The 23,827-nt window shown below is 51.3% G+C and overlaps 2 protein-coding genes across 3 annotated transcripts in view; one reads left to right on the forward strand and one right to left on the reverse strand.

Moving 5' to 3' along the window:
* The window catches only part of ZC3H4 (zinc finger CCCH-type containing 4), a 22,376-nt gene extending 6,719 nt beyond the window's left edge, over positions 1 to 15,657 (reverse strand). The window contains exons 1-12 of the mRNA XM_044429739.1: positions 15,458 to 15,657; positions 6,360 to 6,576; positions 5,621 to 5,731; positions 5,080 to 5,296; positions 4,197 to 4,339; positions 4,014 to 4,110; positions 3,672 to 3,814; positions 2,766 to 2,882; positions 2,490 to 2,601; positions 2,045 to 2,154; positions 1,531 to 1,883; positions 907 to 1,187 (exon numbers count right to left, since the gene is read on the reverse strand). Coding sequence (XP_044285674.1) covers positions 907 to 1,187; positions 1,531 to 1,883; positions 2,045 to 2,154; positions 2,490 to 2,601; positions 2,766 to 2,882; positions 3,672 to 3,814; positions 4,014 to 4,110; positions 4,197 to 4,339; positions 5,080 to 5,296; positions 5,621 to 5,731; positions 6,360 to 6,576; positions 15,458 to 15,657 — 2,101 coding nt within the window. The remainder of the gene's footprint in view (positions 1 to 906; positions 1,188 to 1,530; positions 1,884 to 2,044; positions 2,155 to 2,489; positions 2,602 to 2,765; positions 2,883 to 3,671; positions 3,815 to 4,013; positions 4,111 to 4,196; positions 4,340 to 5,079; positions 5,297 to 5,620; positions 5,732 to 6,359; positions 6,577 to 15,457) is intronic.
* A 453-nt stretch (positions 15,658 to 16,110) lies between these two features.
* SAE1 (SUMO1 activating enzyme subunit 1) lies at positions 16,111 to 23,512 on the forward strand. 2 transcript variants are annotated; one of them, XM_044429736.1, is made up of 9 exons: positions 16,111 to 16,261; positions 18,180 to 18,291; positions 19,164 to 19,337; positions 19,609 to 19,751; positions 20,044 to 20,143; positions 20,915 to 21,020; positions 21,431 to 21,575; positions 22,645 to 22,714; positions 23,245 to 23,512. In XM_044429736.1, the coding sequence occupies exons 1-9, from the start codon at positions 16,158 to 16,160 to the stop codon at positions 23,335 to 23,337; spliced, it is 1,047 nt and encodes a 348-aa protein (XP_044285671.1). In that variant the 5' UTR covers positions 16,111 to 16,157; the 3' UTR covers positions 23,338 to 23,512. The 2 variants fall into 2 exon arrangements, with proteins under 2 accessions (XP_044285671.1, XP_044285672.1); XM_044429737.1 differs by lacking the exon at positions 16,111 to 16,261 and having other exon boundaries at positions 19,003 to 19,337.
* The last annotated feature ends 315 nt before the right edge of the window (positions 23,513 to 23,827 follow it).

Raw genomic sequence — 23,827 nt, forward strand, 5'->3', positions numbered from 1 at the left:
TGCACCAGGGTAGGGTTAGGGTTAGAAAAACGAGGTGTCCTGGTGCAATTTTCATGGTTGGAATGTGTTTAGAATGGGCAGAAATTATGACCAGTGTAGAAAAAGCTACTCTAGGAAGGCTTTTTTAGAATCGGCCTCTTTTCAATTCTCTTTTAGTCCTGTATTTGGGTGACGGGTGTCTCAAACAACGACTCATTAACCGTGATGTGTCCGAATTTCCACATGGCCAGTCAGTGTGCTGACAAGGATATATATGCAGTGGTACCTTCGCTCACGAACGCCTGAGTTCACAACCAGATCATATCGCAAACAGAAATTTCACAAAAAATTTGCCGCGGGTCATGAACTCCTTACTGGGTGGCGATTGTTCCCGCCTTTCCCGCATAAGTGCCCCTGCTATCGCGCCCACCTCCCCCCAAGTGTTCCCACAATCGCGCCCTTTTTTTCTGTGATTAAATATTAACAGAATGGATTAATTTTATTTACATTGAACCTTATGGGAATATTAGACTTGGCTTACGACTATTTTGGGTCACAACCAGAGTCCTGGAATGGATTAAGTTCGTGGGCCAAGGCACCACTGCATATTTTCTTGGACTGGCTGTGAGGTTTTTTTTCTAAACTAAAACCTCAGTTTTCAGGTTTTATTGCAGTGTTGGCACTTTTCAATAAATAAGTGGGTTTTGGGTTGCAGTTTGGGCACTTGGTCTCTAAACAGTTCAGCATCACTGTACTACGGAGTTCAGATAGGAATAGCGCTGCAGTGGTAAAAGCAAACCAAGCCACTGGTTCTCAGGAGCAGACCTGCATGAAGCCAGAGGCAAATGGGTAGCCACGTGCCCAAGACAGCTGCTAAACAACCTGGCCCCGCCCACCCATCCTCCAAGCCATGCAGACAGCACTGACCTGGGCCACTCATCAGGCCGGGGTCCATCTCCAAGCCCTCCGGGTGTGGGTAGAAGCTGTCGTAGAAGTCCGGTGCTGGTGGGCCAGGAGGCATCTCCTCAGGGCCAAACGGCATCATTGGGGGCCCCGGGCCCATAGGGGGGCCAGGATTCATTCCTGGACCCATTGGCATATCGGGGCACATATCTGGACACATATCAGGAAGCATATCTGGGGGCATGTCAGGAGGCATGTCAGGATGCCCAGGCCCTGGGAAGCGGGGTGGAGATGGACCTGGATGCCTGGAGGGGAAACAGAGGTGAGTGTCAGGGAGAGCAGCCAAGACAAGGCCCAGCTGGCATCTCAGAGCTGTTCTGTTTGCCCGGTGGGGTAAGCCAGGTAGGAGCTTTCCTGGACCCTTGCTGGGCACACTGCTTCTGGAGTCTCCAGCTGGCAAGAGAAGGGGGGCAGCTCACCTACATCCAGTGTCCAGCCCTGAGGCACCCTGGCTGCCCCCAGCAAGAGTATGAGGCCACCCCACCCAGGTGCATTGCTGGACCCCCACAGATGCCTCTTCCCCACTGGTCTCCCTCCCCAAGTCCACTCCACTGTTATCGCCTCTTTCCTGCGGGACGTGGCACATACCTCACTCCCAGCTTCTCAGCCAGCTGTCCAGTGGGCCTCACCACAATCTCAAAGAGCGAGGGGATCTTCTTGTACATGTCCTGCTGCTGAGGTGACAGGGGTTCATGGAGTGGAGGGGGCATCTGTGGTGGCCCGGGGGGTGGCAGGGGGGTGGGTGGGGGAGGCGCAGGTGGGCCTCCGGGCATCGGCCGGCCATTGGGAGATGTGGGAGCAGGTGGCCCTGGTGGCCTTGGGGGCGTGGGGAGCAACCCCACCCCCGGAGGCGGCTTCGGCAAGGGGTTGATCCCCTGCTTCTTCAGCTCCTCCACCTCCTTCTCATCTTCTGCTCCTGCTTCAGCATCATCCGCCAACATCTAAGCACAAGCAGAACAAACCCACACAAAACGGAGGGATGCAGCTCATACACGGGTTGAGCCTCCTCCCAGCCCTCAGCCCTCCCTGCCTGCTGCTGGTTAAGCTCAACCTCTGCCAAAGGCCCATTCCTTGGTACTAGCGGCAATTCATGCCCTTTTACCTTATCCAGAAGCTCCCGTGTCTCATCTGTGAGGGGGTCGTGGGAGAACATGCAATCATCGCCATTGATGCAATTCCCAGTGGTATGAAACAGCTTGCAAGGGAAGTCTCGTGCGAGGCATTAAGGAAGGCAAATCACTCCAGGAGTCCACGGGGCAGAAGGAACAAAGACGACCAGTCCATACAGCTCATTTTTCCTACTCCCCCACCTACATACGGAGGCCTCCACACTTGGGAGTGATGTCTTTGCAGCACACACGTGCCCAGCAAAAACACCTTGGATGGAAACTGGCAAGGAGTCTGCAGCCAGCTGGTTTCTGAAGTGATGAAAGGCAGGCCGGGGACAAAGAGTGCTTACCCACATCTTCCCTGCCATGAGCTCTCACCCAAAACTGCTGGACTCAAGAAAGAGCCAAGCCTTGTGCAGACAGAACTGGAAAGGATATCATGCATGTAGGGGCAGTTCTCAGCTCTGGCACAGTAACCAGTGATGTAGAACTTGCACAGCTCCCGCTTCTTTGGTAGCTCAATGTCATGGCTGAAGTTGCAGTGTTCCCCCTATCAGGAGCAAAGCAGAAGGGCCCATTTAAGTCCCAAACAGGAATACTGTCCTAGGAGTCTCAGGTGACCACAGGCTGACACCTGCATAAAGAGAGTGTTCAGCTGTTGTGGCCATCACACTGTTTACCAACAACAAAAGAAAGCCAGTACTAGTTACATACCCAGGTGCATCTTCCCTCTACAAAGTATTTGCAGATTACTTTCCCTTTCTTATCCGATTGCTGGTGAGATTTATCGTGGTCATTTCGCCTGTAATTCCCACTGCTGCCACCTCCATCCTACAGAAATTACAATGTGCTTTACTTATTTGCATTATTCATCTATAACGGATTTTTATGCAAGTCAAAGTTGGAGTACGGCAACTGGAATGGCCCTGTCACGAGTCACCACCTGCCTCAGCTGAGAGGAGGGGAACCCACTGGAAGGCCTCTGAGGCAGATCTTAGTGGATGGGCAGGCTCATGTGGGAGGAGTCTGTCCTTGAGGCCCCCTGGACTCCAGCCAGGAAGGGCTTAAAAGACTGAGGCCAGTACCTGGAATTGGGCCCAAACTGGAAGCCAATTTAGTTTTGTTATGATAGATGAAATATGATCCATGTGCTGGGCCCTGGGCAGTAGATGTATTTTGAAGCTTCTGAATCACAGGCAGCCTCTAGCGTAAAATATGCAGTAATCCAAATAAGATACTGCCAGAGTGTTTATAATAGCAACCAGGAGCACACTTTGCCCAGTAGCTTTAGGAGGCGAAAGGCGTTCCATGGGCCCCTAAAACTAGGACTAGCTCTGTTACCACTCTTGGAATATAAACCTGGTCCTGAAAAGGTAGCTCTGTCCCCACCCTCAAGAGGCCAGCACCATATTTGGTGTGAGATACCTGGGGTTGCTTATAAGCCATCCTGGGTGTAAAGTGTCATCTGAATCCTGCTATCTTCTTGGGGGAGACTAAGCCCTCATTACATCTCAAGCAGATTGAGAACTGAAAGAAGCACTTGCCCCACAGTGCCCAAGTGAAACTGACAGAACAGCCAGGAAGGCTGAAGGCACCTGAACAAGGGGACCTGTCACTCACCCCCAAGTCCTCATCATAGTAGTCATCCTCTTCATTCATTGCACTGCTTTTGCCCATATTGCCTCTTCCTCGGTGACCTCTTCCTCGGCCCATGCCCTTGTTTCCTCGCCCTCTAGAGCCACGACCCCGGCCACGTCCCATGCCTGAAACAGACCGTTTCTTTACGTGAAAAACCATGGTGCACCATCCACTGAATTCAACACAGGCCACCATGTTCCTGAGCTCAACTCCAGTGACACAAGCAAGAGTTGAGTCCACAGATGGGGCAGGCCAGCCTCCAAAACAACTGATACCTGGAAGGCTTTGGATCCACTGACAGTGCCCAGGCCTCAGCTCACATACCTCTGCCCCTTCCCTCCTTGCTCCTGCGGTACTGGCTCAGCTCTTTGGAATAGTCATCATATTCCTCCTCACCCACAGGCTCTTCTCCTTCACAGTACTGTTATTCAGAAAGGGAAGAAATTAGCCTGGTGGGACCACAGCAGGAAGCTGGGCAAAGCACAAGGCTCCCACTTCTGTGCTCACCTCCATTTCCTCTTCATACATCTCCTCCTCCTCCTCCTCCGGGTGCTCTCCCCTTCCCCTACCACGGCTGCCTCGACCCATTCCTCTTCCTCTCATCCCTCCTCTTCCACGACCACGGTAGCCTCGTCCTCGGCCACGACCTCCTTTGGCACAAATCAGATAAGGTGCAAAACAAAGATCACACAATATACACAAACACGAATCTCTACACATCAGAAATGTCACAGAAGTATTCTGTGTCTTGAAAGACTTGCCAGGAAAACTTCCAGGGAACAGCAACAGTGCACGGTCAGATCTTTACCAGTCTGGCTTCCATGCACTGGTGGACACAAGCCAAGGTGTGTGTGCACACGTGCGCCTATGCATGACTTTGGGGACCAGGCTTTCAAAGGAAACGGAAACAAAAGCAGCATTGCTACACCTATGGACCTCAGCTGAAATGCTGGCCATCTAACAGGCTAATGCCTCTTGGGCACCAAAGCCAGTCTGCATCTGGATGAGCCAAAGCCATCATGGACTCTCTTGGAGGCAGCCTAAGAAGAAGCCAACAGGCAGGAGCCAGACAATTCCTCATGCAAGATGAAAAGAAATTGGAAGACAGTTTGATTCCAGCCCAGCTTTGCAGTCTGCACTGTTTTCTAAGCTTCACCCCGGCACTTGTGCTCATTCTGAAAGTCAATGATGCAATTTAAAAAGGCAAGTCGAATTCTTTTGGATGGTGCACGACTGCTTTCAGGAAGTGAGTTAACTTTAGTCTAAGGCTAATGTACCAGAGTACAAACACGCCACAGACGCTACTTCAACCTCCCTGCCAGATAACCGCCAGGCAGCATCTCGTGTGCCCTGCAAAACTCAGGGTGCGAATTAGGGAAGATGGCCATACCTCGCCCCCTGTGCGTCCCCTCCTTTGCCCTGCGGTATTGGTTCAGCTCCTTGGTGAAGTCGTCATACTCTTCTTTCCCCATGTCTTCATCATCCTCTCCCTCATAGTCACAATAGCCTTCGTTCTCATATTCCTCATACATGGGGTAGTTCTTGCTTTCCATTTTGGAATATCCTTTCTTTGGTGCACCGTGAGATGATGAGTACTGCTGGTGGGACTGGGGGCAAACACACACATGGTCACATAGAAGAAATGCTCGATGATGCATAAGCCTCCCAAGTATAAAGTGGCCCCAAACACACTTTATAAACCAACACTCTCTCCCTAACCATTATTTCCATGCAATTGTCAAGCCTGGGTGCAATCAAGTCCGGGTGCAAAAAGGTCCCTTTTTTGCTCCCAGAGACACAAACAGCACATTAAACGCAGGCTCCTGTTGTGTAAAGACCTTTGGGGAGGGAGGGCTTCCATACCCAGAATCACAATGCCAGCCCAGATTTCATGGATGCATCCAAATGTACCTCTGGCATCTGGTACTTACAGACGAGTAGATAGGACTGTATTCCCTGTACTTCCGGTGCCCCTTTTCACTTGGGCTGAAATCTGACTCCTCACTGTAGTCTGAAAAATCGTCACTTGAGGAGGCATGGCGCTGCAAGGAAGGGTGAGGCTGTTACAGACCATCATCCCCCCACCCCATTATTTGCCCTTCTCTGGCTAATGGGTGGAAGAGAGCCCCAGCACCTCATGAGTAACTCCCAAATCTCAGGACCTCAGCAAGGATGGGAGGCTGCTTTCAAAACCACACAGGCCACAAATGCTACTAGAAATGGGGACTCCATGGTCCTACAAGTCAGACGATTTGGTTTTTCTACATAAAAGTCCAACAAGCCCTTTTGGCTCATCATATCATCTGTTCATTTTCTCCAGGGGCAAATATGAACTATTAACCACTTTTAATCAGGAAATAGCTCTTCTACTCTCAAAAACCTTCTTTTCTGACTCTGCTGTTTTTTTTAGTTCAGCAATTCAAACTTACTTATGTCCCTCTGCTGCTCCTGGAGCCTTTGGGGGCATGTAAAATACTCTCCTATGCTGTGACTTCTATGAGCAAGGGAGACACTGCAATATTTAAGATCCTTGCTAAGAGGCTCAACAGGGAGGCAGCCTGTTCTTGGCCTTCCCTGTGTCCTCTCAGTCTCTGTCTTGAGAGGTGGGCAGGCAGGCAGGAAGAGGATGAAGGGAACTCGGTATTCCAGATGCTCACTTCCCCCACTCACCTTATGCTTGGATTTCCTTTTCTTCTTTGATCTCCGCTTCTCTTTCTCTCGCTCTTTCCGACGTTTCCTTTTCCTCCGGTGAGCCTTCTCGTCATCTGAGTCGGTGTGATGCTTTTCATTTTTTTCCTTCCGACTCTTCTCATGTGACTCAGAAGCTTCATGGGGCTCCTCACCTCCATCATCTTCCAGCTCCCCTTCTTCTAGTTCCCCATCCTCCCTGAAATGACACACAGCCAGATTCACTCAGCAGAAGGAATAAGGCAGACAACCCAGGTACAAACACTTTTGTGGGAGGAAATACTGTGCGAAAGCAAAATGCACTGCCTTCTTCAGAAAGTGGTAAGAACAGAGACAAAGCCCTCCTTTTAGTCCAGTCTTCCTCAAATTGAAGTTTTCACATGTATTTGAATTACAGCCCATGACTGTAGCTGGTCAAGGATGATGGAAGCTCAAAGTCAGCCCAACCCAACAAACATTTCCTCTCTTTGCCTTCTAAGTAAAACAAGATGGAGAGCTACCCAGTACTTCCATTTCCAATCCAAAGCCAAAAAAGCGTTTACTGCAGAAGTGGCACATTCTCTTTATTGCAGATGATTCAGTATGTTCACTATCTCCAACTTACAGATGCTGGGGAAGAGGGAAGCCAGGGAAGCCGCCAAGGCCTGGCAATGAGCACATGGGCAGGGGGTTCTGCCTGCAGTCACTGTGACTCTGCTGCAGTAGCTCAGTCTCTTTCTGCGTGGGACAAATGCAGTGGAAGTGTTTGGCGGTTTTTTAGTTAATCTACAATCCTTTGAACACTTGCTCACACAGGCACCTGCTTAAGCTGTTTGCCAGGAAAACAAGCGGGAGTGTCTTCCATTCAGGTGCGGTGAAGTGTCTCTCACAGTGCACAAGGCCCCTTTGCTACTCTCAGCTGCCTCCTGTGTTTCCACAGACAACCAGAACTAGGGAAAGGCCTCAGTGGGAAAGGCTGGGGCATGCCTCCGAGTCCACTACTCTGCTTGCTACTGTTATGCCAAGATGAAAGACTTACCAGGGGCATGAGAGAAAGAAACAGCTGGTATTTCTTCTGAAAGTGGCAATACTAAGCTGACCCTCTCTGTCACTTGTGGGTTTGTTGATTAAACCAATTGTTTAAAAGCAGCCTACAAACCTATGAAACAATCAATACATACTTAGGGAAAATAAATCTGCTTCATTTTAAATGTATCCTCAAAAAATGGCTCAAGCGCTCACAGCAGCTTTCCAATAGGACATCTCTCAATGGCAGCAGTGCAATGGCACACTCAAGGAAAGGGCCACAAAACGCTTCTTGCAGTATAGTCCTACTCACATGTAAATCCCACCAAATGTATTTGCTGGTAAGTGTGCATAGCACTGCAGCCTTAAGCACCCACAACGGACTGGTAACTTTAGCCGTAATTCTTATAGGAATCTCCCTGCTACTCTCTCTTGGAAGGCAAGCTTGGCAGCCTTTTGGATGAAAAGCAACAATCTAACCCCCCTCCCCTCCAAGATACAATCAGTGGGTAGGATTCAATTTTAGTCATCCTTAGACCAAATTCATTGAAATCCATGGAACATTAGGTATGACTATTTAAGTCCCATGGATTTCAATGGGACTGTGTGAAACATATTTAAGTCTGAATTCAACCCAGTGTCTGCACAACTGCAGAGATCTAAACGGCCAGCAACAAGTGATTCCTGTTTACAAACTATAGCAAAGCCACGTATTCCTGTGCTTTGAGTCAAATGGCAAAACAGTAAAAAAGGAACTGCATTCCAAGGTACCAAAACTGCAGCAGAAGATACAAGGATGACAACAGGCCTGATCCGGACAGGGTGTTTTTAGCTGAGCTGACCCTGTGCACAAGAAGAGACTACAATTTCCTCAACATGAGTTGGAAGGCAAATTCTGCCAAACACACCAAACGTTGCCAAACATGTACCCTGGATTTTAGGAAAGCCAATTTTAATCAACTCACAACAATGATAAGTAAAGCCCCATGGCAAGTGACTAATGAGAAAAGGAGTCCAAGATGGATGGAGATTTTTAAAAAAGGAAATTCTAAAGGCACAATTGCAAACTATTCCAACAAGGTAGAAGACAATAGAAGAAGTCCATGTGGCTTCATAAAAAGCTTAGAGAGGATCTGAAAATAAAAAGGGAATGTATAGGAAGTGAAAGGAAGGCCAGGCTACAACAGAAGAATACATGAAGGTAGCACAGAATTGCAGGGATAACATCTGGAAGGCTACAGCTAGAAATGAACTAAGGCTAATACGGGATGCTAAAAGCAACAGAACAGCCTTCTTCAGATATGTCCAAAGTAGAAGACAGAGGAAAGAAATGGGGGTTCAGCTACTCAATGTGGATAGCAAAATGATAACAGATGGCAAAGGCAGAAGTACTCAATTACTGCACTGACTCAGTCTTCTCCCAAAAGATCTATGACCTTCCTGATTTTTATTTAAAGAGTTATAGCCTGCCTTTTTTCTTTAAAACCAACCAACCAACCAACTCAAAGCAGCTTACATCATTTTCCTCCTCCTGCTCTCAGTCCTATGCCCACAACAGCAATCCTGAGGTAGGTTGGGCTGAGAGTCTTTGACTGGCCCAAAGTCACCAAGTGGGCGCCCTGACTGAGCAGGGACTCGAACCCAGATCACCTAACTCCCAGTCCCATTCTCTTAACAACTACACCACACTGGCTCTCTTCAACAACTACTAAAAGAAAACAGACATGATGAAACGGAAGTACAAGCTGAAGAAGTAGGATGGCAACTCAAGATTGATAGGCAAATGGTCAAAGATCCTCTAACTGGCTTGAATGAATGAGTACAATTCTCCAGAAATCTTCCAGTTCAAAACGTTTGGGAAACTCACATCAGTGCAACAGTGCCAAAAATTCTGAGGTAGACAGACATGAGGATTTCTATGTTACTTTGTGCATACCTGCCTATGCAAGTCTGATGCGGAAATCATAGGAACACCCTATACCACAATTACTAGTTTGGAGGTCTCACTGGTTTGGCCTGACCACCTCCACACCCATACCAGACATTTTGTTTTAAAAACGGAATAGTATCAGGCAGCTACTAAATTTCACATTGAGGTATTTTACGTAAGGAACCAGCCTCCTCTTCCTATCCTATGGCAGGCAATGGTTGTTGAGGATTGCATGCTTACAGGGTGAGAATGGGAAGCCTCAGCAGTTTGGCTTTTCAATCTTGCTTCCTCTGTCACAAGCCTACATCCTCTCTGGCACACCACAACTTACTTGCAAGCAGCCAGTGGACTTACCTGGGCAGGGCAACAGGCAGCATCTGCTCTCTTGCTATTACTGACAGAAGAGTTTTTGTGAGCTTGGGGCAAGAAGCAAAGCATAGGCTCCAATAAGATCTAGCTGCTCCTCAAATAAATTGATGTCTAATGTCTCATTACTACAGAATCTTCTCTCCTCTCACATTTTTAAAGATTTGGTGCTACACTGCAATCTTCCCCATGCTGTCCCCCAACAGAAGAGCTGTGTCATGGGAGAAGCCACTGACTTTCTCCCATACAGCATGGAAGCTCACTGCTGGGGCCCTGCAAAGGAAAGTTAGTTCCTTTGCTGTCTTACACAGGCACCTCCCAAGACACATGTTGCCTCGGATGTGACGTGCCACCACCATCTCCAGCGGCTGGTTCCCACATCATACAGGAAAAGGCTAAAGCAGGTAGCAATCTCCATAACTATTTGCAACACGTGTACAAATGGAAAACTGTGCAATCTTAATTTCTAGCACCTAAACAGAATCTGGTAACACAATTTAATAATTTTGTTCAGCTCCTGAAACAATCCAAAAAGAACATCCAGCACTTCCTATCCCTACAAATGAATGCTTTGGGAAAGGGAATTTGAGCAGCATTAAGGCCTCTGAAGGGCAGAGAAGAGGAAGCTGTGTCCCACAGCCACTGGATCTTGTCTTTGCCACCCCCCGCTAGCAGCACCACACATCTCCACCCGGCATAAAGGCACACACGCTGCCTTCACAAGCATTTAGTAATGTAAAAATGTCCCACAGAATGCTGCTTCAACAGTCCTGGAGGCATCCGGCGCGCTCCGGCACTCCAAGGGTAGTCCTACTGTGCTCACTGGGGCTTACTCCTTGGCAAGTGTGTTTAGAACTGCAACCTTATTATGCTGGCATTTGACACAGTCAAAACAAAAACATGAGGGTGATCTATAGCTCGGTGACTTGAGGTTGTGTGACAAGTTCTTAATCAGCAACTCTGAGTAAAATTAGTATTACTGGAAGTTAGAGGGGTCTGTCAACTTCATTGTAGAGCTTGTCATACGTGTTCACTCTGGCTACAGAGCAAAGCTGCGTGGTTGCCAGGTGGCTATGGGGCTTTCAGAGGGTAATGCTGATACTGGGGGGAATCACTAGCCTTGTGGCTGTCCCACCAAAGTACCCAGGCTCCTTGATAATTCTGCAGAATGCTGAGCTTCACTCAGCATAAGATCTCACAGTCACCCACTGTGACCTCACAGATCACATGCCTGGACCCTGTCACAGCAGAAGCATAAGAGACTGGAACTCTCCAAGACCTGGAGCAGAGGACCTCCCTCCTTGGAAGCCAAGTCATGGATGCAAACAGCAAGGAACAACTGCCATAACATATATTTACCACCAATAGTGCAAGTGGCAAAAGACAGTCAGTGCAAGCCACGAAGATTGCGCAGGGAAGCATTAAGTGATGGGAGAGATTAGTACAAGAAGATCCTGTGATGGACATACAGGGAAAGAGAGGTGGCTCAACAGATACAGAGTGCAAGGAGCTCCTCCTTGAGCCATGGGGAAATGCAAAGAGCAAGAATGAAAGCATGGCACCGCACAAGGGAGCAACCACTGAGCCTGAAGGGAAAATGAGGTGGAATCTAATGGAAAGACATACAGCTTTAAGATTACGCTGAATGCAAATGCATTGCACAGGCTGAAAAAAGGGACAACATAATTATGACAATGGGGAAGAAGGATAATTTTAGTAAAATATTTGGAAGTGATGGAGGAAGGACACAACTACAGGAGAAAAGGTCATTGAGGAAGCGGTGAATATTTATGATTTCACTTGTCTCAATGAATGTGCCAGAATCAAGCCTGCATTTAATTATAGAAACCAAAATACATATGCTATTTTTGCAAGAACAGTTCTTACCTTCCAGTTTCTGCCTGAAAGCTAACACAACTAAGTGCTTTTATGTGAAAAATCGAGCTAGAATCTCTGCTGCCCCCCAGTGGAGCAAAAGGCAAAAGCTAGAGAAATTCCACTCTGCTGGACAAGCCCGTGTTGCATTGAAATGGAGGTGCTTCTCTCTTCCTGCAGTGCCTTTATACATGAAACGCATCGAAAGCTATCTGACAGTTAGATCATGGAATTAAAAAAGCATCCTACGGCATCAACTAAGTTCTGTATAGGCTGCTGATTCTCAGCTAAATGACCTAGCTAGGCCTGTGTTCTCATACACTGGCCTACAAGTCTCTGGTGTACACTAAGTTATAATTATCCAGCGAATGAAGATTTATATAAGAAAAGGACTGGGTCACAGTTACAGAGGAACTAGGCTGCTCTATTTGAAATGAATCATAAATGCAGCAAATAAGGATACTCCCTGAAGTACTTACTCCACAAAAGTACATTTCCCTACCTACATTATAAACACACTTTATGCAAAAGCATAAATCCGGCATCATATGAAACCATGGTTTATCTTTATCTGGCAAAATTACTAACTAGCAAGAATCTCAGTAAACCATCTGGACATTAGAAAAAGGAAGGGCTGCTTGTAAACAACACTCACAGCTAAGCACCACCACAATGCATTGGTGAGTCTCCTGTAAGGCTGTCTACTCAACCTGGGGGACTAAGACCCACTGATTTCAGTGAAACTTGCTTCTGAGTCAAAATCTGTGTTTGAAAAGCCAACTGGCATTCCTTATTTTGGGGGAAGGGGGAGTGCTCTGGTTGCTGGAATAGCAGCAATGGCCTTCCCTAGTCCAAAGTAACCCTTTTACTTCTGAATCATCCATGCAACCCCTTAGGAAGCACAACGGCCCACAAAAACTGTTGCTACACAGAATGACAAACTGAAGGTAAGACAGAGATGGGTGAATCTTCTCTGCTGACTATGAAAAGATTCTGCCTCAAAACACTGAGAAACAAAGGACATTCTGAGGGAATCCTCTTCTTTTTTGCCACACACACTTTCTTCTGCTCCAAGAATTGCTTTTTGGGTCCTCCAGGCAGAAAGTCTCAAATCTCACTGAGCAACTCCACCTCACTTGAATCTTGCCCCTTGTCTCTCCACCACAAGGCATTCTAAGTAACTACTGCATAGTTAAGTAAAATGGGTACTTCTGGTTTGGGCCTACTTTTGCAAAGAATGAAGTAGGCCATCTAACACTGAAATAGTTGATTTCAAACTGGCATCTTTCCCTCATCCTTCCTATTGATCATAATGCTGACTCATGGTATTCCAAGCTGACGTCATTCTCCCAAGATTACATTTGACAGATTCAACAGGGGACAGGACTCCTGCATTTTCAACAGTAGAACAGAATTGGAAATTCAGCAAGTGCCAAGAAATTCTATCTGCTCAAATCTCTTTCTGCTAAATTACTGAAGACACAGGAGCATATTTTGTATGGAATCTGTCAAAAATACCTGCAGAAGTTGCAGATTTGAGATTCATATTTAAGTTAGCTTTCAGCTAGCGGTATATAACTAGAGTATAAAAAATATATACTTTTTGTGAAATGGTGAAGGTGGCTTTATACATGTTCTCACCCTGTCATGTGCTCTCTCTCTCACTGCACTTCCCTCATTTTGTCAACAGCTACCTAGAAGATTCTGAAACTGTATAAACCTCAGAGAATAACTCTAGCAGATCCCCAGTGGCAAATATAAAATGGATGAGGTGCTTTAAGCACTGAGGGAAGGTGCTATTTAGATATTTATGACTATTAAGTGAAAACAATGACACCTCAGCAGCAAAGTTTAAGCGACTGACTCCACTCCAATGGTGGTACAAATCTTCACATTTTCGTATCAGATCTTTCTGCCTGCAGTACTATCACCTCAGTTTCACAAAGCCATCTCAACCTCATGGATCTGGGCAGTTCATGACATTACAAAGAGTAAACTCACATTTTTCTAGAAGAGCAATATAACTGGTCATAAAATAACTAGGTTTAGATTCGAGAAATTGTGGCCTTTTATAATAGTTATGAATGAAATTCATGCTACAAAATTATGTTTTATATTTTCTCCATAAAATTATCAAGGTGTCATAAATTATTTCTTCTCTCAGGGCTAAAAACATATTGGCCAGATGACCAAACCTGTTCTGGTCAGCACAGCTTGGACAGTGACTGAAAAAGAAATTAGGAAGTTCTGGAATAGTAATACTAATTTGCCACTGGTTCCATGATATGAAATCAGCCAAACCATGCAGGGCACTATGGAAAACACACATGGATAATAGTATATAATAGGATGCTTTTGAAATAGTAGGTTGAATTAAAAAATCCCAAGCTTTACTTTTTCTTGTTTTGTAAATAATGTTTTCCAGTGCATGTGTAAAAATTCACTATTTGGTAGTGGAGAAAAGCACAGGGCAAGGGGAACAAGCCAACATGATTCCATATAGACGAATGTGTAGCCTTCATTAACTGGCCATCCCAACACTCATCAGAATAGAGAATATTTTACTATGGACCAAAGTGTACATCCTCATTTTACACAAAGAACAGGAGTGGCAAGAATTGGAAAGTACTAGGTTGGGAGTTAGGAAGGAATCTAAACAGGAAGGTATTCCAAGTGGGATTCACTTATCTTGTGTGAGGAACAAACATGAACTTTTCAAAGTACATGTGGCTAACCAAAGGACAAAACAGGAAGAAAAAGGTCGCTAATGAAGTGCTTACACTGTACGTATCTACTGCTTACCAAAGAGTGTGTGATAACTTTGGGGGAACTGTGATTTGTTACACTTTGGAATGTTTTTTGTAAACAACATTGCTTTCAATCTGAGCAAACCTGCACCAAGTGCAGCAGTGTGTCCACTGTCCATGTAATGCAATGGAGAGGGAGTTTAATAGCCAAAGTGTCTATATGGAATCCTCACTGGAGCTGCGTATGAGGGTTCACCCTGCAAACTTTAAAATAAAAAATTGACCTTTTAAGATAATTTTATATTAGGCATACAATAAAGGTGTGTGCTTTTGTGAGTACTTCCTTAAGTGATTGTCACGCATGGAAGGAAGGTGCACCCATCAGCTCAACAGAAAGGCACACAATTCTGCTTGCTTTCTTAAATGAAATGTTTACTGACTTCTGGCCTTTGTGTCAGGGAAAGAAAGAAACAAGGTACAAATTGAATCATTCAATAAAAGAGATTACTTACCAACCCAGCCCCTGCATCACATGAAAGAGAGAATTCCTCAGGGACTGAGGTCGCCCACACACACCACACTAAAGGTATATCAGCAGCAACTCTGCGCTGCCCACCTGCCCCCAGGGAAGTGGGGCAAAGGGAGGGGACAGGGCGACTCTCGCCCTCTCTGATGCACGCAGCAGGCCCCCGCCCCACTGCTCCCTTCCGTGCCCTCCCTCGTGGCAGGCTTAGGCTAGCCTCCTCAGCAGTTCGGGGGGGGGGGGAGAACATTCCGCCTCCCCGGAGGAAGGGAAAAAGGAGGGCTGGAGGGGACCACTCACCTTGCTCGTCCTGCGCAGGCACAAGAGACAAAAGGCTGGCGGAGCAATGGGGGGAGATATGCAGACCCTCTCAAAGGCCCCCTCCTCCCCTCCCCTCCCCCCGCGCGTGCGGCCCCCCCTCCCTCTCCCCCGGCCGGCCCTGGCGCTGGGCTCGTTTCAGGCGCAGCCGTCTCGGGGAGGGGGAGGGGAGGCGGGAGGGGACCCGCTCTTCCCCCCAGCCTGCCTGCCTGCTGCCCTCCTGCCCCCCGCCCTAAAACTGAGGGGGGGGGGGAGAGCGAGAGAGCGAGAGCGAAAGAGAGCGAGAAAGAGAGAGAGCGAGAGGCGGGTACTGGACCTTTCGTCCGGGCCGGGCCCGTGGTGGTGGTGTTGGAGCGGCCGGGCGCTGGCGCCGCCGAGGCCCAGGCTGCCGTGGTGGTGGTGGTGGTGATGGTGGCTCTGGCCGTGGAGGAGGGAGGCGGCGGCGGCCGGAGAAGGGGACGGGGGGCTCGAGTGCGGGCTGCTGGGCGGGGGCACGCTCGGGCTCTCCACGGCCATGGGGGTGCGGGCCGGCCGGCGGGCCGGGCGAAGGGGCGCGGGGCTGTCTGGGGCCGGGCCGGGCCGGGGGAGAGCGAGCGAGCGAGCGAGGAGGAGGCGGCGGCGGCGGCGGCGGCGGCGGCGAGGGAGGCGGACGGGACGGGGCACAGTCACTGTACAGGGCGGGCCTGAGGCGCCGCGCTCCGCTCGCCGGCTGGCTAGCTGGCTCCGAGGCTGCACCACACAAAATGGCGCCCGCCCGCCCGCCTGCCTGATGGCGACACACGGCCCGCGCGCTCGCGCCGTTCTCGCGCGCCGCCAGCCAGCCAGCGCGTGGCCACGCCCGACCCAGGCAGCCCGCGGGGCGGCGGAAGCGCCCGAGCGGCCACGGAAACGGCCGAGTCTGCGGGCGGGGGACGTGGCGTCACGGCGCTGCGCCGCGCGAACTGCGTGCGTGTGTGCGTGCTGCGTCACGCGGGGCGGGCAGGCGGGCGAGCGAGCGCTCCCGCCGGGCAGCCAGCATGGTGGAGAAGGACGAGGCCGAGCCTGGCGGCGTCATCAGCGAGGAGGAGGCGGCGCAGTATGACCGCCAGATCCGGCTCTGGGGCCTGGAGGCGCAGAAACGGTAACGGGCCGGCGAGCGCCCTGCGTTCGCGGTCGGCGGCGCGGCCTCTCCCGCAGGGCTGTGATGAGGCGCCGCCTCTTCCGCCCTCCCCCCCCCCCCGAGGAAGAGGCGGCGGGCGGGGAGCCGGGCCAGGCGTGCTGCGGCTGCGCCCAAGGAGTACCTTTGCGGGGCTGCTGCGCGCACCTTTTCCTCGCAGGGGGCCGGGGAAGGCGGTCTCGGGGCGCCCTCGTCCCCGCTGGGGAGAAGAGAAAGCCCGCCCAACGCAGGAACGGCGCGGCGGCGAGGAGCGGTCGCGGGCGGGCGGGCGCTCGAGGCCCTCTGTGGGTTCCCGCGGGCGGGCGAGCGAGCGGCTTCTGGCTCGGGGCCCTCGGTACCCCCGACTCGCCGGGCTCCGCATGCTTTCGTTCGTGCATGTGCAGAGTGTCCAGCCAGCTCTCCAAGCCCCCTGGAGCAGCTTCACCCCCCCCACCGTTCTGAGCCCCCCATCCAAAGTGAACGGCTAACAGCCTCCTCTCACGACCTCCTGCTGCTAATTCCGTCCCGGATGCTCTGTGGGTGCCCACCAGAGCCGCGCCATGACAGCAGTCTGTGTAGTCTGTGTTTAGCTGGCGTTTCTTTTATTCTTTGGTAAACTGCCTCAATATTTGTTTCAAATGAACAGTATAGAAAGGGGCTTTAAAAGGTGGTTGGATAGAGGCATGGAGTGGGAGAAGGCTATCAGAGGTTGCTAGTGCTGATGGCTCTAGGCTGTCACCAGCATCAAAAGCAGTTGCTGGGGAACATGGGTGGACTGACTGCAGCAGTCATGTCCTGCTTGTGGAATCCTGCAGACACCCAATTGGCCACTGTGTGATCACAGCACTGGACTAGTTGGACCCTGTCTGTGACCCAGTTTTAGGGCTCATCTGATATTTTTACACTGCAAATACAAAATACTCAGAACAAGTGACACATATGTTCAGATTTCACAATGAAACTATAAATTTGGCTTAGAATCTGCATTTCAGTCTCAAGTATGTGCTGAAAGGGTAAGAAATGCCACTATTTTACTACCTGGAGAATAAATTGTAAAAGAATATTATGTATTGAAAAGATTTCCTACCTACCTTTGAACTGAAGCTTCCTCGGCAGGAAATGGTGGCAAAATTTTAAAATATTAAGACATTTTAAAATTCCTGCCAGCAGTAAAATCTTGCTGAAGACAGAAATAAATACTAGAAGGACAGCAAGGAGTTGCAGAAATAAAAATAGCTCTTAAAAGCTGGAAGATGAAAACTGACTTTCTGGCAGCAGGTCAAGGCAACTTCTTCTATTCTGCTACTGCCTTCATCTCTGAAAGTGGAGGCACAGAGATCAGGGTCCCTGACTTGGATCTTAGCAAATGTGCTTCCTGTAGGAGGAACAGAGGTTGTGGGACCCACTGGCACATCAGTGCTAATCCCGTAGAAAGTCTTCCTCATTTGTTTCTCAGTGGTGGCCCTACCCCTTTGGACTGCCCTTCCCAGGAAAATGAACATGGCCTCATAACAGCTGGCTTCTTAAAAACAAGAACCTTCAGTCTGCATGTGGTGCTTGAAAATCAACAGGTGCTGGACATGGTGTGGGTCACAGGCAGGGATGACCCTTTGACAATGAACCAAAAGCCTTGACACTCTGAAGCAACTATTGAAAGATTTCTTTTAATCCTGGTCTTTTTATGGCTTGAAAGAAAAATGAGTAGCAAAGTGTCTTGCCAGCTTCTCTGCTTGATATCAATTGGTCTAATCTGATCTCGTGTCCTGGCCCCAAATGAATCCTGGCCCTTGTGTTCCTCTCCCAACTGTGTGTGTTGGCAGCTGTGCCTTTCTCCAGAGGCACCACCTGGCAGAGGCGCCGATTCTGCTGCAGAGCATCGATGGCTGCCTCTTCTTTTTTGCAGCCTCCGGGCATCTCGAGTGCTGCTGGTGGGCATGAAAGGCCTGGGAGCAGAAGTGGCCAAGAACCTCATCCTGGCAGGGGTCAAAGCCGTGACCATGCTTGACCATCAGCAGGTGGGAGTTTTGTCTTGTGCGACAAGCCCCAGTGGGCTTCCTGCTGCTGAGGAACCCTTCCTTGTGTTTTCCACCACACCGTTTCCCTGAGCACCCCCTAATTCTGGCAGGGAAGACTTGGTCACGTGCAGGTAACAAGAAGCCAGTGTGACTCCACACCTGCCTACTGACCTAGGCAATCTTTTATTATTGCAGTTATTATTACTTTTCAGGCAGGATTGTCTTGCATCTGTGTAGAATCCAGCGTGGGGCTGGTGTCAGGCTTGGCTCAAGGAACACAAGAGAAGGAGAGGAGAGGGAAAAATCAGAGGGTGGCGATTCACCGGACAATGTGCCAAGTGGTAAACTGGCCTTTATATCCAAGTGAGGCTAGGCTGATCTTCCCTTGCGGCTGCTCTTGCTCAGACAGCAGTGGTAAAAGCAGAGGGAAGATTTGATTTGTTGACTACAAAGGAATAGGTGGCTCTTTGGCCTTGAGGTGGATTTTTGTCTTTTCTTGTTCTTGTAGTAAAGCTGTTTAGTGAGCTGATGGGCACGAGTTTGAAGAAAGAGAACTTCCAGAGAATCTGGGTGGGAGAGCAAAAACGTGCAACCACAAATGTTTCCTCAGAGAAAGAAGTTCCTGCTCTTGTATTGCTTAAGTGCTGATAAATTTATTGCAGTTGATGAGACACCTTGTACCTGTCCAAAGTTGCCATCTTTTTTTTCTAGGTTGCATGACAGAATTCTCACTAGCCCTCCTGGTGCTGCGGTTTGCCTGTCTGGGGGCCTGGGATTTTTCCCGGCTCTGAATTCATCCCTGTCCTCAAGAGCCATCCATCTGGATGACAAGGTATGAGGTGGCTCCTGCTTCTCTGCTTCTCCTGCTCCAGGTGACAGCAGAAGATATACAGGCCCAGTTCCTAATCCCTGTGGGCTCGTTGGGAAAGAACCGGGCAGAAGCTTCTCTGGCACGTGCTCAGGACCTCAATCCCATGGTCGATGTGAAAGCAGACCCCGAGGATGTGGCGCAGAAGCCGGAGGAGTTCTTCACTCGTTTTGACGTGGTGAGCCCTGGCGGGAATGGGAGGGGAGGCTCTGCCTTGCTAAGTTCTGAGAATGCAGAAAGGAAAAGCTGCCACACTCCCAAGGGAGCTTGGACTCCCAGCTGCCCTCTGCAGTGCCTGAGGGCTGGCCTCTGCTTCTTGTGCCCATTCCACAAGCTGGCGGGGACGATCATGAAAGTCCAACTTGTGTCGGTCTCGTTGGCACAGAGGCTTACCTGCTTGGGGCCTTCACAGGGAGCTGATGTCTGGCCTGGGTGGCTTTGCCTTTCAGGTGTGCCTGACATGCTGCTCCCAGGAGGTCCTTGTGAAGGTCGACCAAATTTGCCACAAGAACCACATCAAATTCTTCATGGGCGATGTATTTGGTTATCGGGGCTGCATGTTTGCCGATCTGGGCAAGCATGAATTTGTGGAGTGAGTCTGGCTGGGGCTGGGGCAGATGGAAATGGGAACTCGCCGGAACCCACTGAGGTGCCTGGTGGCTTCCAGCCCTGGGGCTGATGGGCCGTGAGAGGACCCGAGAGCGCTCTGCTGTCTGGAGCATGGCCACTGGAGGGAGCTGGAGCACCAGCTTGCCCTCCCTCCTCCCAGCTCTGCCTATCTGCTGCAGCCAGTTGCTGCAAAAATCCCCCCCCCGCCCCGCCCCGGGCTGTGTTGAGCGAGGCGCACCAGCGAACTCCAGTGTTGATTTCTCCTTGGCATACAGAGAGAAGACGAAGACCGTGAGGGCCAGTCCGGGAGCAGAGGATGGGCCTGATGCGAAGAAAGCCAAGCTGGATTTGGTGGAGACCACCCTGGCGAAGAAGGTGGGCAGGAGACCCCGAGGCGCTTTGCCCCAGGGGCGTGAGGGGCTCTGCCTGCAGGGGAGAAGCTGCTTGCCCACAGCAAGGCTGCCCCTGGGCTGCTGCGGCTGGGCTCCCCCCGCCCCTTCTCCCTGCTCCGCAGTCGCGCTGCCCAGCCGCCATGCCAGGCACCCCTTGAGCAGCGCCGTAGGCCATGGATGCCGGCTCACGCTGACCCTCGAGGGCAGAACATGGCAGCAGAGCAGCGGTTGCACGAAGAGGACGGAGCTGTGTTGCGTGTACAAGTTCCCTCCAGACCTGGAGGGACAATTCAGGATTTGTTAATTTACTGCTTGCTTTTAGAAAAAGAAATAGGCTTGGTAACGTACAGGTGGTGCTCGAACGTGGCCACTGCCCCTCACAGGGGCCCTGCCCCCAGTACTTGAGTCCCAAGACTCTCAAGTCTTGCCTACCAGAGCTTTGTCTCTTCAGCTGACAGAGCTAGAAATCAGCTGTGTGGCTCTCTCATTTTTTAAAACAATGGAAGCTGCGCACACACGATTCGCGGCCACATCAAGCTAGCCCTGGGGAGGACCTCCTTGAGGGAATCGTGCAGAAAGAGAAAGTCAAAGCAGGGAGAAGGCAAGAGAACAACACATTGGCACCCTCCCTGTGGTCCCCCAGGAAGAGGACTGTTTGCAGCTCTTCTTTTGCTGCCATTCTTTGCCTGAAGGGCAGGAGGCGGTTGGCCCAGTCCGAACCTGCCTTCATTCTCGGTCCTTTCTTTCTACCTAGTGCGTGGCGTTCTGCCTCCTGGAAGAGGCCCTGATGGTCTCCTGGAGCAGCGAGAAGGCGAAGGCCGCTCTGAAGCGCACCACCGCAGATTACTTCCTGCTCCAAGGTGAGGCACCGGTGGGAGGCTCAAGAGAGCGACTGCTGGGACCAGAGGGCCAGAGGGGGATATTGCAGCGACACGCTTCTCGGGGGGACACGGCTCCTGGACATAGCAGACACCGGAGCTGCGTCCTGCTGGCCAGCAGGCGTGATCTTGTTTTCCCAGGAAGTGGCAGGCGAGTTCTGTTAGGGGCACAGCTGAGGCAGGCACGGGGCTTGTGGGACTGTTCCTGGAGCAGGCTGGGCATTTGTAGCTAAGACAACCCTGCCAGAGAGGAACGTTCCAACAAGAAGGTCACAGCTGGCAGCTCCAGCAGGTTGCCTGAAAGGAGGGTTTGGGCTGCCTTGGAGGTCACCTCAGTCTGGGCTCTGCTCCCTCTTACGAAACTCATGCTGTGACTGCCGCCTGTTTTTTAGTGCTCCTGAAATTCCGCACAGAAAAGGGTCGAGATCCTTTGCTGCAGAGCTACACGGAGGATGCAGAGGTGCTCCTGCAGCTCCGGAACGATGTACTGGCTTCTCTGAGTGTTGGGACTGAGCTACTCCCCGATGACTTTGTCAGGTGGGTGCCTTCCTTGGTTCTCTCCCCAGAGGTCCATCGCTGGCTCAGGCCACGACAGCTCCGGCCTTCCTGGGCCCAGACCCAGCAGCGCAGACCATGCTGTTCCTCGACGCCTGCCTGGGCTGGCTGAAAGTCTTGTAGTGCACCTGGTCAGCCGACCACAAGGCTGTCAGTGTCGGGTCTTCCGTAGCCGGGGCTCACGGGGATGCCACTATTTTGGGGCGGCAGCTGGCTCAGGATGCTGCTGTGGGAGTCACCCAAGACAGCTGGCCACATCCTCCTGCCACAGCTTGGGCTGCAGGCCTGAGCGGCAGGGAGAGGCCTCTCTTTGGCCAGTGCTCCGTCTGCCCATCTGCTGCATCCTCTTGGTCACACTGCTTCCCACGTGCCGCTTGTTGCACTTTGTGTCCCTGCGGGGGCAGCTTGTCTACTGGCGAGTGCTCAGCACCCTTCCCCGCCCTCTGCCCCAGTTCACAGATGAACGCTTGGGGTGCAGCTCTCACTGGATGGCTCGGCAGTCGTGCTGGGCTGTGCCCAGCCAAATCTTCTGCGGAAGCTTCCTGGCGGAGGGGGCACTGCAGCTCATTGCCCTTGGAAGGCCTTGCTTCGGGGGGGGGGGCTGTGTGGTTTGGCAGCAGCTGGCCACCCTGTGCCCACCTGGGGCATGGCTGGACATGACAGCCCCCTCTGTTGGCCTGTCACTGCATGCCACTCACCAGGGATCGGAACAGAAGGGGGGCAGGAATGTGGGCCTGCCGTGGGGCTGAGCGGCTGGGGGCTATGTTTAGCAGAGATGTCTGGAGCACGTCGGGGGACCCTGCCCAGGCCGTGCTGGACTGTGTGGAATGCCTGATGGACTGGTGCTCGGGAGAGCGCCAGATGAGCTCGCGTGGCCGGGGCTCCAGGGACCAAGGATGCGCTTGGCCCTGCCCTCACCTCTGGTCCGAAATGGCTGCTTGGCGCAGGGCAGAGCTGCATGTCTCTGCTGGCTCCATGAAGGGGCAGTTTGTAGGGCTGCCAACAAGCGGAGTGTGCCCAATTTCTGACGGTTCCTTGTTGTGTCACTCAGCCACTGCTTCTCAGAACTGGCTCCCGTCTGTGCTGTAGTTGGAGGGGTGCTCAGCCAGGAGGTTGTCAAGGTAAGGCGTGTCCTCCTCGTCCTAAGCATGTCTCCGCCCACGTGAATGCAGTCGGGGACGATGGGGGCTCTGCTTTGTGGTGGTGAATTCCTAGCAAGGATGGTGGTGGCCCGTGGTCCCACCCATGAGCAGCACAGCTGCAAGCTGTATCCTGTGTCCCCTCCCCTCCAAACATGCACACAAGCTGAGCATTCCTGGGGAGGGGTGTGGGGGCTCTTGGCCACTAGAAAAGTAAAACAATGCCCGGCCCGGCCCGGCCCGGCCGGAGGTGCAGGGGCCAAGAGTCTCCTCCCGTCTCGTGGGCTCTGACCGGGGAAGTTGCCCCTTTGTGCTCATTTCCTCAGTTCCCCCAAATAGGAGGGGGACTGATTCCATGAAGAAGCCACAGCCTTGCGTTGACAAAAGCTGCTCAGGAGGGCCTCCCGGAGGAGCCCTCTTTAACGTGGAGAGGACTCCACGGCACGTCACCACCACCTGCTTTCCTGCAAGGGGACTGCATCACCACTCACATCCCCTCCTCCTGTTTGCAGGCCCTGTCTCAGCGGGATTCCCCCCTCAACAATTTCTTCTTCTTCGATGGTATGAAGGGCAACGGGATTGTGGAGTGCTTGGCTCCCAGCTGAGCTCAGGCAAGGAGCCTCCAGGCGGCTCACGGCCACGTGGCCTTTGCCAGGCTCCCTTTGCAGCATCCTGTGGCCTTGACAAACTGAAATTTGGGTCCAGATTATCTTGCGGAGGTTGAGCTTCACTCCGCTGCCTCTTGTTTCCTTCGTGCTCAATAAAGTCCTCTTTTAGTAATCTTCCTCTCCTGCCGCTAGACCTGACTGAGCAGATTTGGCCACAAGGACCCCTATCAGGAGGGGGTGGGGACATTGCACCGGAGCTCCTTGGCCATGGGGCGTCTGCTGGGAGCTCTTAGCGGCTGATGGGGCCGCTCTAAGGCTCGTCAATCTGGACCCCCAGACCTGCCGGGCGCCTCTGCATCCAGCATGTTTCCGTTGTCGCAACGCCCCCTCACCTGCTGACAGACACAGTACTGTGCCCACCCAGACCTTCACTTAAATCTCAGGAGCATCCAAGGTTGCAGGGTCTCCCAGGAATGCCCTCCTGTCC

This window comes from Varanus komodoensis, unplaced genomic scaffold (genome assembly GCF_004798865.1).
Source record: "Varanus komodoensis strain SLA01 unplaced genomic scaffold, ASM479886v1 scaffold201, whole genome shotgun sequence".
Taxonomy (NCBI): domain Eukaryota; kingdom Metazoa; phylum Chordata; class Lepidosauria; order Squamata; family Varanidae; genus Varanus; species Varanus komodoensis.